The 14,198-nt window shown below is 37.6% G+C and overlaps 2 protein-coding genes across 4 annotated transcripts; one reads left to right on the forward strand and one right to left on the reverse strand.

The window, feature by feature from the left end:
- The first annotated feature begins 726 nt into the window (after positions 1–726).
- On the forward strand, positions 727–8,536 carry LOC130556354 (gap junction gamma-1 protein-like). Of its 3 annotated transcripts, XM_057337273.1 has the most exons (4): positions 727–897; positions 2,888–2,990; positions 4,269–5,457; positions 5,917–8,536. In XM_057337273.1, exons 3-4 carry the CDS (start codon positions 4,299–4,301, stop codon positions 5,928–5,930), a joined length of 1,173 nt encoding a protein of 390 aa, XP_057193256.1. In that variant the 5' UTR covers positions 727–897; positions 2,888–2,990; positions 4,269–4,298; the 3' UTR covers positions 5,931–8,536. The 3 variants fall into 3 exon arrangements, with proteins under 3 accessions (XP_057193256.1, XP_057193255.1, XP_057193257.1); XM_057337272.1 differs by lacking the exon at positions 2,888–2,990; XM_057337274.1 differs by lacking the exon at positions 2,888–2,990 and having other exon boundaries at positions 727–893.
- A 1,433-nt stretch (positions 8,537–9,969) lies between these two features.
- On the reverse strand, positions 9,970–12,673 carry inha (inhibin subunit alpha). The gene is made up of 2 exons (XM_057338541.1): positions 12,379–12,673; positions 9,970–10,712 (listed from the first exon to the last, which is right to left on the reverse strand). The coding sequence occupies exons 1-2, from the start codon at positions 12,671–12,673 to the stop codon at positions 9,970–9,972; spliced, it is 1,038 nt and encodes a 345-aa protein (XP_057194524.1).
- Positions 12,674–14,198: the final 1,525 nt, after the last annotated feature.

Consider the following 14,198-nt stretch of genomic DNA (forward strand, 5'->3'; position numbering starts at 1 on the left):
ATAACACCGCATTGTAGATTATTTTTCTCGGAAGTTAATAAGCATAAAATATAAATACAATAGTGCAGCAGACTGGGGCTATTTGCACACGAAAAAGCTATATTGAGTATTTTGGTAACTAGCCTATCTGTATAAGGTTTTGAGTCAAACGTTCAGTTACACACGTTTGTTTCCTCTAGTCTAGCATAATAAAACTATAAAATAATTCAGTTACATTCAGGCAGGGCTCAAATGAAAATTAACAGTTGATTCTAACGAAATGTTTAATTCTCAGGACAATGTTATAACGGTTATAAAGTTCGCATTGATATTCATAATGCGAACAATTTCAAGTTGAGGCAGGTTATGCGTCTAAATGTTAAAAATAAAGGTGCATTATTTTGGGCCACAAGGCTTTGATGTTGTCGTTTGTTCTCATTTACATTTCATCGTTTTCATGACACCATTTTTTGTTTTCATTGTTTCAGTGTAAAAAAGTGTTTCGGTCAAACGATTTTTCCCGTAATGAAAGTTACGGAATAACCGATAAATCAAATGACAGGGAAAATGTCTTGTAAATGTACAGCTAAACTGGTAATAGGCTTGCTTGTGTACCATGTCTGTAACAGATTACATAAAATAATCAGTTTAAGATATATCTATCCAGAGCACAGAATAGGAGAGGCGAAAAGAATGAGCTCATGTTTCAGGTTTAAAGGCCAGGTATGGGCGTCGACCACTGAAGGTGAACGCGCTGGATCTATGGATATCGGTTTCACGTGGTTTGAGCTCCAAAAAGTGAATGGGTTAATGAAAAAAGTGGGTCGTAATCTGTGACTGAACCACAAGTGTCGGAGATTTAATCAAGCATAAGCATCAACAGCTGAGGACTAGAGCAAAGTCACGTCTTAGAGGCAGGTATGTGAAGTAATTTCTTTGTTGTTTCTTGCCTTTTTCAAAGTCTAATGGAGCTGCGCCTCTACTGGAGGAACATGTGACTTTAAAGAGTTGTTTGACATCTTCAAAAATATTATCAAATGTTCTCAAATGATACAAAGTGTCTGCTTTTTGAAACTTGAGAAAGTTAAACGGGTATCTCGAATAACACGCTTCTGTTGCGAATGTGCGAATGCGGTTTAAAACACCATCTCTTAGAAACTTTTATAACGATGCATTTAATATTTTCTTAGAGTGAGCCCATGTGTTGTTATTATTTTTTCGAATGTCGGCAGGCTACTTGACATTTGTTATATGAAACTGAATTCACCATATTCGGACCATTCATTTTTAAAACAATCTTTTAGAAATAACAGAAAGGAAAATGAGAACATTAAAGCACTATTTATGAATGAATGGATTAATGAATGGATGAAAGGCTTGATTTCGAACATGTAAAAAATAAAACAGTTTCATCTAATAAACAAAACGAAAAGGAGTATAGGAAGAAGGAACAGCTTAGTCCTACCCCCTTCGCCACTACTCAATTATGATCATTAGGCCTATATTATCTTTGTAATTCTGTCACCATAAACCTATATTAATTTAAATTAACCTTTACTTTTTAAACGGTGTGTGAAAGTTGCTTGATGAGAAATGGTTAGTGTCGATCATTGAATGCCAATGAATATTAATAAAGCCAGAATATTTTTGCATTACAGTAGGTATAATATCTGAATGCTTCAGCTGAAATCTGAACGGAGTATCATGTCTCATCTCATCGTGTAGGATTGTAAGATCGTTTCATTCATATTTACATGCTTGTTCATGAATGATGATCCTTTTACATCCAAATGGAGAAAAGAACAGCTGTGGTCAGTGCTGAATTCCTGGTCAAAAACAGCTATTATGTTAACACACAGCCATTCCGGTGACGCTTTGCTGTTAGTGGAGTTTAAATGTGGCTTGTCAGAGCACATCCATAATTTTTCTACATTCCCAGACTGTGGAATGTTTTTTATGTTTTATACATATTTGATGAGGTGTTTTCTAAACCTCTGAAAGCATTGTCTTGACCACAGAATCTTAATCCTTGTTCTTCACATGTCATGACTTGTCATCCTTATCTGTGGAGCTGCAGCCCGAAGATGAGCATGCTGATATTGGCAGGCAACAAGAGTTTCTATCTCAATATGTAACAAACATGACTAGAATTAGTTTTGCATGTTTGGTTTGATAACATACAAAATGATGTCAAAGTAAATGCTATTATCTTATTGCAACAAAATGTATCTTTGATAAGTGTAAATCTTGTGCTAGTCCTGTAAACAGTCTGTGTTGCATTTTTCATAATATGCACAGGTTGCATAGTTTCTGTATAGCAGAGTAGAGCATTGTGTTGGCATTTTAAAACGCCATAGATGCAATCCTATAGAACACATACACTGATTGAATGCTCTGGGTTTTTTTTAAAAGCATGTGTCAAATGCATTAATGTAAAAGTAGCTTTACATTAAAAGCACCTCGGGAGGGTAAAGATGACAATAATGTCATCTAATAGCCTTAAAAAACGGTTTTATATTTTTCTTTGCCGACCTGTCTGTAGATTTGTGTTGTTCACAAGTCTGTAATTTAGAGTCCAAGAGTCTCAAGTCATTTATCTAAGGACAAGTCTCAACAAAGTGTGCCTTACAAGTGTCAGACTCAAGTTTTCCAGTTTGAAGGTTTTCAGTAGGACTTTCAAATGCCAACACTTCAAACATAGGCTCCATTAAGTTTGACTATTCACTATTTTGGGGTTGGCTGATATCTCTGAGATGAAACACTGCAGAATATGCACACGTGTATATGGACGTAAAAACTCAATAGTACCTCCTAGTGGCCAATTAAAGTTTTTTTTTATCCCAGTAAACTAAGACACTTGAGGTAGTTCAGGACTTGCGGCTCAAAAACACATTTGCTTTCATTATAGCATCTCCTGATCGAGTTTATCTTCACGTAGAGCAACAACTTGCTTCTATGGCTTACAGTTTGGGCCTTCATAATCAGTGGGACAGTAATCCTGAACAACATATGTAAGCAACAATTACAAAAGTATTTTACTCCTTTCACACAAAACTGCATTCGTTTGTTTTAATTCTGTTCTCGTCTTACCAAGAGTTGGGAAAAACAATGCACAGCAGTGGTTTAAGACACCTCGGATTTAGATTATTACCCACCTCAACTCAGAATTAATTTCTGGAAAGGCACTGTTTTAAAGTTCATAAAAACTTGTAAAGTTTTGATGCTACTAAATCATAGGTCTACCATTCATTTTGAATGTTGCTAAATACTTTTAATGTTACTAAATCCAGACTTTACTTCTGGTTTTGTGGTGGGAAATATCTCAAATCCGAGGTACCTTGAACGCAGCATTAAAGGGAAAGTTCATCCAAAAATGAAAATTCTGTCATCGTTTAATCACGCTCATGTAATTTCATACCTGTCTAATTTACTTTGTTCCGATGAACACAAAGAAAGATATTTGGAAGAATGGTAGTAATTTTCAGTTCAGGGACATCATTGACTACCATAGTAGGAATAATTAAATGGTTGTCAAAGGTGCCCCAGTATGGTTTGTTTTCCTAAATTCTTCAAAATATCTCATTATGTGTTCAACAGAACAACATACAACATTTATTTTCCTACTATGGTAGTGGATGATGCCCCAGAACTGAAAATTGCTAACATTCTTCCAAATATCTTTCTCTGTGTTCATCGGAACAAAGAAATGTATACAGGCTTGAAACAACCTGAGGGTGAGTGATGACAGATTTTTGGATGAACTATCCCTTTAATACCAGCCTCAGGGGAATTCGTAACTATTTTACAAGGTTGCTAATTCGCATGAATTCTTACGATGTGGCGCGAAAGCAAATTGTACTGAAACGTACGAATGAGATCGTATAAAAAATGAATTTGCCACCTCGTAAAATAGTCACAAATTGCCATGAGATTGTGTTGCAAATACCCAATGTAGTAGCCTACCAGACATTAATAGCTTGTTACATTGACACCTGCTGGTGTTCTTGCCAAATTAATTCTGTTCTGATTTTGATTAGATTGAATTAAAGCAATTGGCTTTAAATAATTAAAAGTATTAATCACAGGTATTAACAAAAACATGTTTATTATTATTATTATTATTATTTTTCTCCCCAATCATCAAATCTTTTGCCAGTGTTTGTTTGTAAAGTAAAGTAAATTCATGGCCAGCCATTTTAAGTTTCAGATCATGGTCCGTGGTTATTCTAAAGCTGTGTATTATACGGCTGTGCCTTTCTGATCCCACTACCTGTTTCTTACTTTTGCAGAACTGACAGGTCACTTGTGTTGGTGGCAACATGAGTTGGAACTTCCTGACACGCTTGCTAGATGAGATCTCCAAACATTCCACTTTTGTAGGGAAAATCTGGCTCACGCTTCTCATAATCTTCCGAATTGTTCTGACAGCAGTGGGCGGTGAGACCATCTACCAAGATGAACAGAACAAGTTTGTGTGCAATACTTTACAACCCGGTTGTGAGAACGTATGCTATGATGCTTTTGCCCCTCTGTCCCACATTCGATTCTGGGTTTTTCAAGTCATTATGATCACCACACCGTCTATTATGTACCTTGGCTTTGCCATGCACAAAATCGCTCAAATGGCCGATTATGAATACCGAACGCGTAAGCACAAGCGCAAGTGGCTGTCTGATGTCCATCGACGCTTAAATGGAGACTATGACGAAACTGATGAGATGGGAGAGGAAGTTCCCATGATCTTGGAGGAGACTGAGCCTTCTGAGAAGGAAAATAAAGTCAAGACTACCGATAAATCCAACCCTTCGGCCTCTAAACACGATGGCCGCCGGCGCATTAAAAAAGATGGCCTTATGAAGGTATATGTGCTGCATTTGCTCTCTCGAGTTGCCTTCGAGATAGCTTTTCTCTTCGGCCAGTACGTTCTGTATGGGTTTGAAGTGGCGCCGTCCTACATTTGCACTCGCAGTCCATGCCCACACACTGTGGATTGCTTTGTGTCACGACCCACTGAAAAGACCATCTTCCTGGTGATCATGTATGTTGTCAGTGTGCTCTGCCTGGTGCTGACGGTCCTGGAAATCATTCATCTGGGAATTGGTGGTTTGAGGGACACTCGCCTTCGTAGATCATCTCAGAGAGTCCAGAAACGTGCGCCATCTCAGTCCACAATCTGTCACCGCCTTGCCAGTGCCCCACCAGGATATCACACCGCCCTGAGGAAGGACACCTCTGGCAGGCCGAAGTCACCTGTTCCGGGAGACTCTGGACGGGAGTCATTGGCCGATAACAACACCAATCATGATATAGAGCGTCTACGAAGACACCTGAAAATTGCACAGCAACATCTGGACCAGGTCTATCACTCTGAGGAAGGCGGGGCTTCACATAGCAAAGGTCTGAAGTCAAACAGAATTGCTATTGAACAAAACCGAGTCAACCTAGCCAAGGAGGAGCATCTCAGCGATGGAGAGACAGGTTAGTTAGCATCTCTGTCTTCAGCATCATTTTGACTTGATTTGAAATCCGTTTTAAAGGGATAGTTCACCCCAAAATAAAACTTCTGTCATTCTTTACTCACTTTCGAGTTGTTCCAAATCTGTGTAAATTGTTCTGATGAACACAGAGAAAGATATGTGGACAAATGCTTATTACAAAACTGTTCTTGGACCCCATTGACTATCATAGTAGGAAAAAATGTTTGTACACAAATGAAGATATTTTCAAGAATGTAGGACAGCAAACAGTTCTGGGGCACTTTTGACTCATTTTTCCTACTATGGTAGTCAATGGGGTCCAAGAACTGTTTGGTTGCAAGCATTTCAAACAAAGAAATTTATACAGGCTTGGAACAACTAGAGAGTGAGTAATTCATGACAAAATTTTGGGTGAACTATCCCTTTAACTGATTTACTCATTGCTTTTCTCTTTTTTTAGAGGTTCATGCCTGAAGCACATTTTCCCATTCATCTGGCTCTCCATTAGACAGATCTACCCCATGATGGGAAGCGTGTATTGGAGGGCAGTCATTGACGCAAGATTGTGTGTTTGTGTTCATGCGTGCATGATAATGCATATTAGAACGTGTTACATACAGTATTAAAAACATGATCAACAGCATTTATTGCAGTGAGTCCAAGAAACTGCCATTTTTCATGACAAGAATTGTAGCACCTTAGAGGGAAAGCTCACCCAAAACTGAAACATCAGTCATCATTTATTCTTCCTCTTGTTATTTTAAACCTGTCTGACTTTTTTTTGCCAAATATTTTGAAGAATATTGATATCTGAACAATGGCGGTATCCATTGATTTCTAGTGCAAGTGAATGGAAACCGTTGTTGGCACCGAGTATTATACTATATAAGTTTTCATGGTTCATTATTGACTTAAAACCATAAATATATACAGTACTCTGCAAAAATCTTAGGAATGTTAGTATTTTCACCCTAATATTTACATTTGGAGGTAAGTTTCTTCTAGTGTCTAGTGAGACATTGCCGCAGTTCTTCTGGATTTTCCTTTTTCTAGTAATAACAGATATACTTGATGATGGTGGGACCGGATCTCATGTGGAGCACCAGCTACTAGCACACTTCTCATGCGTAACGGACTGGATTATTAGAAATAATGGCAAAAGTAATGTTTAAAAATGTAAACTGGTATTTACTACTGACACACTACAGAAAAAGATGAAAATACTAAAGTGCCCAAGACTTTTGCACAGGGCTGTGCAAGTCTAAAAATATATATTGTCTTTCTTCTCCCATCGTGATAAATGATTCTGAGGAAGGTAAGGTTCAGTTACATTTTTACTTCAGCAGTCATTCAGATTTCTCAGCATGGTTACCTAACCTTGCTGATAGAATATCTGTGGTGATGTGAGGGCTCATGAATGAGTGGATTTGGTCAAGTCATAAACAAAAACAAGTAAAAATGTATTAAACTAACAGAAGAGCTGAACTGGAGAAATGTCTATAACCATCTGGACAAAATGAGCAACACAAACCTCATTCTTCATAAATGGATCAGTTGTTCTGATTTTATTTTTACATAATTTGACACTATCAATGCTTGATTCTTAAAGTCTGGTTTCAAAGACACAACATCTAATAAATGTAATGAACAACATAAATCTAATATCATATTTTGTGTAAACAAGTGAGCACAATACATTGAGACACGGACCAGACATGGAAATTTTAACTGGAAGTAAACTGTGTTTAAGTCATTCTTAAAGGGATACTTCACCCAAAAATGAAAATTCGGTCACCATTTACTCACCTTCGAGTTGTTACAAATCTATCTAAATTTCTTTGTTCTGATGAAAACAGAGAAAGATATTTGGAAGAATGCTTATAATCAGACAGATTTTGCCCCCCATTGACTATATCATAGAACACAAAAGAAGACATTTTGGAGAATGTAGGACAGCAAACAGTTCTGGGACACTTTTGACTACTATTTTATTTTTTCCTACTATGGTAGTCAATGGGGGGCAAAATCTGTCTGTTATAAGCATTCTCCCAAATATCTTTCTTTGTGTTCATCAGAACAAAGAAATTTAGACAGATTTTGGAACTGGAAGGGGAGTAAAATGACAAAATTTTCATTTTTGGGTGAAATATCCCTTTAATGCAAGTTGTCACATTTGTATTGGGCAGTTGTGACATATTTAAACATTATATAAATATATATATAAATATATATAATATATAAGTAATTCAACTTATTGAAATATCTTTTGGCCAAAACAATGGGTTATTTTTATATTTATCTTGTATTGTAATTTAACTGTTTTTTAAGTCTTTTTAACCAGGCAGTAACATTTGCCATGATTAGAAGATTTGATATTGGCATGTCCAATATTATGTAAGGTTTATTAATCAACATATGGAGAATGAGTCCTTGGTCTGAAAAACAGAATTGTGTTTATATTATTAAATGCTGTTTGCCCTTGACATTCAATGTTGGGGAGGGGGAGAATTTGATGGAAGTAAATACATTTTGTTCACTAAGTAGCAAAAGCAACAGCAACAAAAATATTATTGTGTTTTGTTATTATATGTATTGAAGATACTGTATTGTTGCTTATTGCTTTTTTTAATATTGTCCTTATTTTTATAAGGTTTACACAAAAAAAGCAATAGGCTTTACACTCATGTAAGGCTTATTTAATATTGTTGACTGCTATATGACACCTTTTTATCAATTACTTTGGATAAACACTAAATGGTGTTTGGTTAAAAATTGTTACAGATCATTTAAAATCCTCCAGTCATATCATTGGATTACCAGATTTTAACTTTACATGTAGCAAAAAAGAAAATGATGGCATGTGTCCATGTTGGAATAACAGCTAAATATTACTCATGTGATATAAATTCGAAGGAAACCACTGTCATACTGACCAGTAAAACACTAAAAATTAAATAAATGTACCTTAAATAGTATTTTCTGATTGTGTGATGTCTGACTACAACCCGAATTCCGGAAAAGTTGGGACGTTTTTTAAATTTGAATAAAATGAAAACTAAAGGAATTTCAAATCACATGAGCCAATATTTTATTCACAATAGAACATAGATAACATAGCAAATGTTTAAACTGAGAAATTTTACACTTTTATCCACTAAACTAGCTCATTTAAAGTTTGATGCCTGCTACAGGTCTCAAAAAAGTTGGCACGGGGGCAACAAATGGCTAAAAAAGCAAGCAGTTTTGAAAAGATTCAGCTGGGAGAACATCTAGTGACTAAGTTCATTGATATCAGTTCTATAACATGATTAGCTATAAAAGGGATGTCTTAGAGAAGCAGAGTCTCTCAGAAGTAAAGATGGGCAGAGGCTCTCCAATCTGTGATAGACTGTGTAAAAAGATTGTGGAATACTTTAAAAACAATGTTCCTCAACGTCAAATTGCAAAGGCTTTGCAAATCTCATCATCTACAGTGCATAACATCATCAAAAGATTCAGAGAAACTGGAGAAATCTCTGTGCGTAAGGGACAAGGCCGGAGACCTTTATTGGATGCCCGTGGTCTTCGGGCCCTCAGATGACATTGCATCACTCATCGGCATGATTATGTCAATGACATTACTAAATGGGCCCAGAAATACTTCCAGAAACCACTGTCGGTAAACACAATCCACTGTGCCATCAGCAGATGCCAACTAAAGCTCTATCATGCAAAAAGGAAACCATATGTGAACATGGTCCAGAAGCGCTGTCTTGTCCTGTGGGCCGAGGCTCATTTAAAATGGACTATTTCAAAGTGGAATAGTGTTTTATGGTCAGAAGAGTCCAAATTTGACATTCTTGTTGGAAATCACGGACGCCGTGGCCTCCGGGCTAAAGAGGAGGGAGACCTTCCAGCGTGTTATCAGCATTCAGTTCAAAAGCCAGCATCTCTGATGGTATGGGGGTGCATAAGTGCATACGGTATGGGCAGCTTGCATGTTTTGGAAGGCTCTGTGAATGCTGAAAGGTATATAAAGGTTTTAGAGCAACATATGCTTCCCTCCAAATGACGTCTATTTCAGGGAAGGCCTTGTATACTTCAGCAGGACAATGCAAAACCACATACTGCAGCTATTACAACAGCATGGCTTCGTCGTAGAAGAGTCCGGGTACTGAATTGGTAAAGGTTCTAGGTATTAGCCGTCAGTTTGAAATTACAGGTGTAATATTTTTCTGTTTTACTGCAAACACACTATATTTGAGATGTCTAATAAGATCGGTCACAAACATGATACCTGCACTAAAGCACTAAAATGAGCTTTTATTTTTTTGAATAACAAAGTTTAAATGTTAATAAAGGTTAACATTTGAAAACATAAAGACATTATTTCCATGAAAAGCATGACTGCAAATAGATGTTATCTGTTATTATATTCTCATATCTACACATAACCTGCTATAATAATCTAAAACTAGTGCCTTGTTTTAATCTTACTCCAACATCTGTTTTAAAGCTAAGCATAACCAGAATATTAAACGCAGTGGCATTCCTCTGGTATGATGTTTGGCAAAGTCTCGTACTTGAAAGAGAATCCCCCGTCTGAGGTAGTGGTGAAACGCAGTGACTTCATACTCTCCGGAACAGGAGCACAACACTGCTTGATGCCAAGTAGGGTGGTTATGCGCTCGGTGCTGGAACAGTTGCCATGGCAATAGTAGAAGGTAAAAGCCTTAGGATGAACGATCCAGTTTTCCCATCCCAGGTCTTCGAAGGCAATTTCTGTCTCTGCTCTTCTGCAGTCTGCGGTAGTGTCCACAGAAGCAGGTCTCATGAGGTTTTCGATAGCAGATGGTGACCAGGGGATCTTTGGGGCTCTACGGGAGCGATCTGGGCCGCTCGGCTGGACGCGGAGATGGAGAAATGGAGTTTTATCTTCTTCTGAACCGTAGCAGCTGCAGGCTGGGCAGCGGACCTGCAGCATGAAGGGGCCGCCAGCCATGGCATTGTGGAGATGGCGATCCAACTTATAGGTGGTCCAGCCATCAGGACAACGTTTAAAGGGGTTTTCAGATGCTCTGAGCAGTTCCTGTTTAGGGGTGAGAATGAAGAGAGGGGCAGAGACATTGCTGGAAGCGATGGCCTCACCTGCATAGAACCAGAAGTGGGCAGAAGTGATGGTGGAGTCCTGGCTGTCCAGAGAAGGCTGAAAATAAAACGTAAATGGACCGGTAGCAACAGCAGACGAGTGGTCGGGCATTTCTAAGCATGTAGACTCTGGAAAAAAAAGAACAGAAATGTATTCAATAACAACACTGTAATTTAAACTTAAACTTTTAAGTACAATCAACTTGGCTTTACACATTATTTTACACATCAAAATAAGTTAAGCAATTTCAACTTTTCAAATGCTATTTTTAGTATTTTTAGGTTATATCACTAGCTCACCCCAAAATGGAAATTCTGTCATCAATTAGTCACCCTCATGTCATTTTAAACCTATAAACCCGTTCTGCAGAACACAACATTATTTTATCTGCATTGTTCAAAATATCTTCTTTTGTGTTCTGTTGAAAAGTCATACGGGTTAAAAATGACAAGAGAGTGTGTAAATAATTACAGAATTTTCATTTTTGGGTAAACTATGATTTTAATTTCAGGTTATATCAACTTACCAATGGCCAAAACTTAAAATATCATGGTGAAATGAGGGATGAAGCCAAGTTGATTGTACTTAAAAATTTATATCAGCAAATAACTTTTGTGGTGGATAAAAAAGAAAAGGGAATGTGCGTCAACTGGAATGGTGATGACCCTTGTACAATAATCCCAGAAATCTTCTTTTGTAATTTTTTTGTTGCAATGGTAAAAAATGTTGACACATGCAGTTTAACTTTTGCAACTCCTGTTAGCTGTCCCCTTTTTCTATTATGTAATCAATTTATACATAACATCTTTACCTTGAATATAAAAAAAAATATTCATAAAAAAAGTAAAATTCTAGATTTTAAATATATTTTTTGTAAAGTAAAATTTTCAGGTTTTCTTGATTTTTACACCTGGCAAGCATTGACTGTTTTTAAAGGCCAGTGTATGAAATTTAGCGGCATCCACCCTCCCCCCTTTTCGAAGCACTAGGGTGGCTGCACAGAACAAAGATGTTGTAACGTTTCCGCTTCTTTGCCGAAGGAGATAACATATTTACGAAAAGTTTGTCTGTTTAGGGCTACGGTACAAACAACATGGCGAATTCCATGCAAGGGGACCCGTGCTGTCATGGTTCTGCCTCACCTAGTCTTGGATTTCCTGGTCCTGAGGCAGAGCCATGACAAAGTCTTTGGTTATGTGTGGAGAGAAACATATTATTGTCCTTTTGACAATAATATGCGTTCTCTCCAGTGTCTCGTCATTGGCCCCGCCCCTCTCGTTTCCTGTATTGTCTTCCGGCCATGTTTGATTACTCTCACCTGCCCTGTGTCGTTATCCTTCGTTTGTCTTCCCTATTTAATGCCGTCATGTTTCTTTGTCTTGTGCTCTTGGATTACGTACGTTGTATGCCTGTGCCTTGTGATACCACCTTGTTCGTCGTGTTCGTAAGTTTATATTCTGCCTGTTTTCGTGTTCCTGTACATTGTTCCTGTTCCCGTCTGTTTATTATCCCTGCCTGGTTTTAGTTTAGTCCTGTCAGTCTTTTTCCCCATTGAGGGAGTTTTATTTTTGTGTTATTAAAGTATTGTTTTGTGACCCCTTACTGCTGCCTGCGCTTGGGTTCTTCCACCACGATTCGTGACACGTGCTGTATGTAACGCTTCACTAAGGTCTTTATACACCTCTGAAGACATAGTTATTATATTTCATTTCTGTCAATAGATCCTTTAAAAAATTATACACAGCACCTTTAGGTTTTCTACATGGTTTTACAGTAACAGAGTACAGGACTCACCTGAGCTTGGAAACAAAATTAACTGCAAGGACTCTTGACGGTGTCTCTTTTCCACTTGGGTTTCCCTGGTCCTTCGTGGAAGCACGCGGTGCACAGCTCTGTCCATCATCTGCCTGGGTTGCAGCTGCAGCACTGGCGAAGGAGGCTCATCTATTCCCAAACCTTCCAAAATCTGTCTTTTCAACCAGTCAAGCACTAAATCTCTCGGCAATTCATCTCCTTGACAGGCCTGTCCCAATGAAGATAGCATCAGGGCACAAGCAAATAAAGACAAACACCTGGTGCAGGTCCACATCCTCAAAGGGGTTTCAATCAAATAATAAGACTATGTCAGAGAGCTATAGAAACAAACCAAATAATTTGTAGATTCTCAAAGAATTCTACATTCACTTTTTGAGCAATAGTGAAGCTCAGCTTAAGTGACGCCTCTCTTGTAGGTCTGTGTCATGGAAGACGCAAAAACTTTTACACAATTTTGTTACAATCCACCAAATGGCAAGCAATGTTTGGGTTCATGCTATCAGTGTAGACGGCAGAGAACAGACTTTAGAGATTAAAGCTTCCCTGTTCCTCTGACCTTGGAAGGGAATTGTTACAATATAACATAGAATTCCTTTGTCTGAAGACAGAGTGTTTTTCAAAAAGATTTACTTGCTGAATGAGACCACTTTTCAGACTTTAATGTATATTTTAATTACTGGAATAGTTGTATTAACTGGAATATTTTCTGACAATTCACAGTGCCAGCCACCAAACCCTAATCATTCTCATTGTTCTCTGTGAAAATTTGGATGCATGGCTGGCCCAAGCGAATATCTGTCTGGTGGTTTGCCAGAATGTGCATAGTGACTCTAATGCTTGTAATAAAAAAATCTAACTTGAATCATGTTACTGACATATGAGACATACAACAACACAAATGGGTTTATTATACGTTTTCCTTCCTCTCCCAGCAGGTGGGGCAAACCTACAAGGATTCAAATCACAAATGAGATCATTCTCACTGCACAGCAAAGAGTTTTTTTTATTTTTTAACAGATTAAGAGTCTGTAGGCACATAAATCGAGAGGTCCATGTTCCATTATATTTCATGTACTGTATGGATTTAAAATATCAGGTTCTAGCAGGCTGCTATCTTTAACAGTGATACACAAAAACAGTGTTGCTAGTTGAATACAAGCCCACTGGTATGATTTACGAGAATGGTGTCCTAAATCAAACAGTTACATTTATACTTATATGTTTTTCAAGAGTTTTGCAAGTCACCAAAGTATTGAAAAATGTGTCCTGGTGAAAAATGTAAAACTGTAACCCTGCTTCTACAGTAGTTTTTTTTCAAATTGCTTAGACACCAAAAGTGATACTTGAGACCAGCTTAGTGAAACTATTCACTGATGTAACTAATCTTCTGACCAAGTTTGCAAAACTGAAAGCACATTCTCTTCTTTACACTTATTGAAATTGTATATATTTTTTTCCAGAACTCTAAACACAGGTCTTTGCATCAAACACAACATTTAAAAATAACAGCACGTGTGTTTCATTGGGAATAGTAGTAGCGAAACCTCAGGGCCCTTTTTACTATCGTAAAAAACAATATTTAAAAACTTTAAAATATTGTTTTCAATAAAAGTTGGCCGATTTCCCATAGATATGTATATTTGACTTCCTGGTTCGATGCATACTCTATCCACATGAGATTTCAAAGTCTCACAAAAGTAATTCAAAATCACAGAGCAGTCGCAGTTCTGTGATGTCATACGCTGTCTGTGCAGCCTGCGTATGCTGCAAGAAGTCGAACGCGTGCGTACGAGGGGGGC

Source organism: Triplophysa rosa, linkage group LG7, assembly GCF_024868665.1.
Source record: "Triplophysa rosa linkage group LG7, Trosa_1v2, whole genome shotgun sequence".
NCBI lineage: Eukaryota > Metazoa > Chordata > Actinopteri > Cypriniformes > Nemacheilidae > Triplophysa > Triplophysa rosa.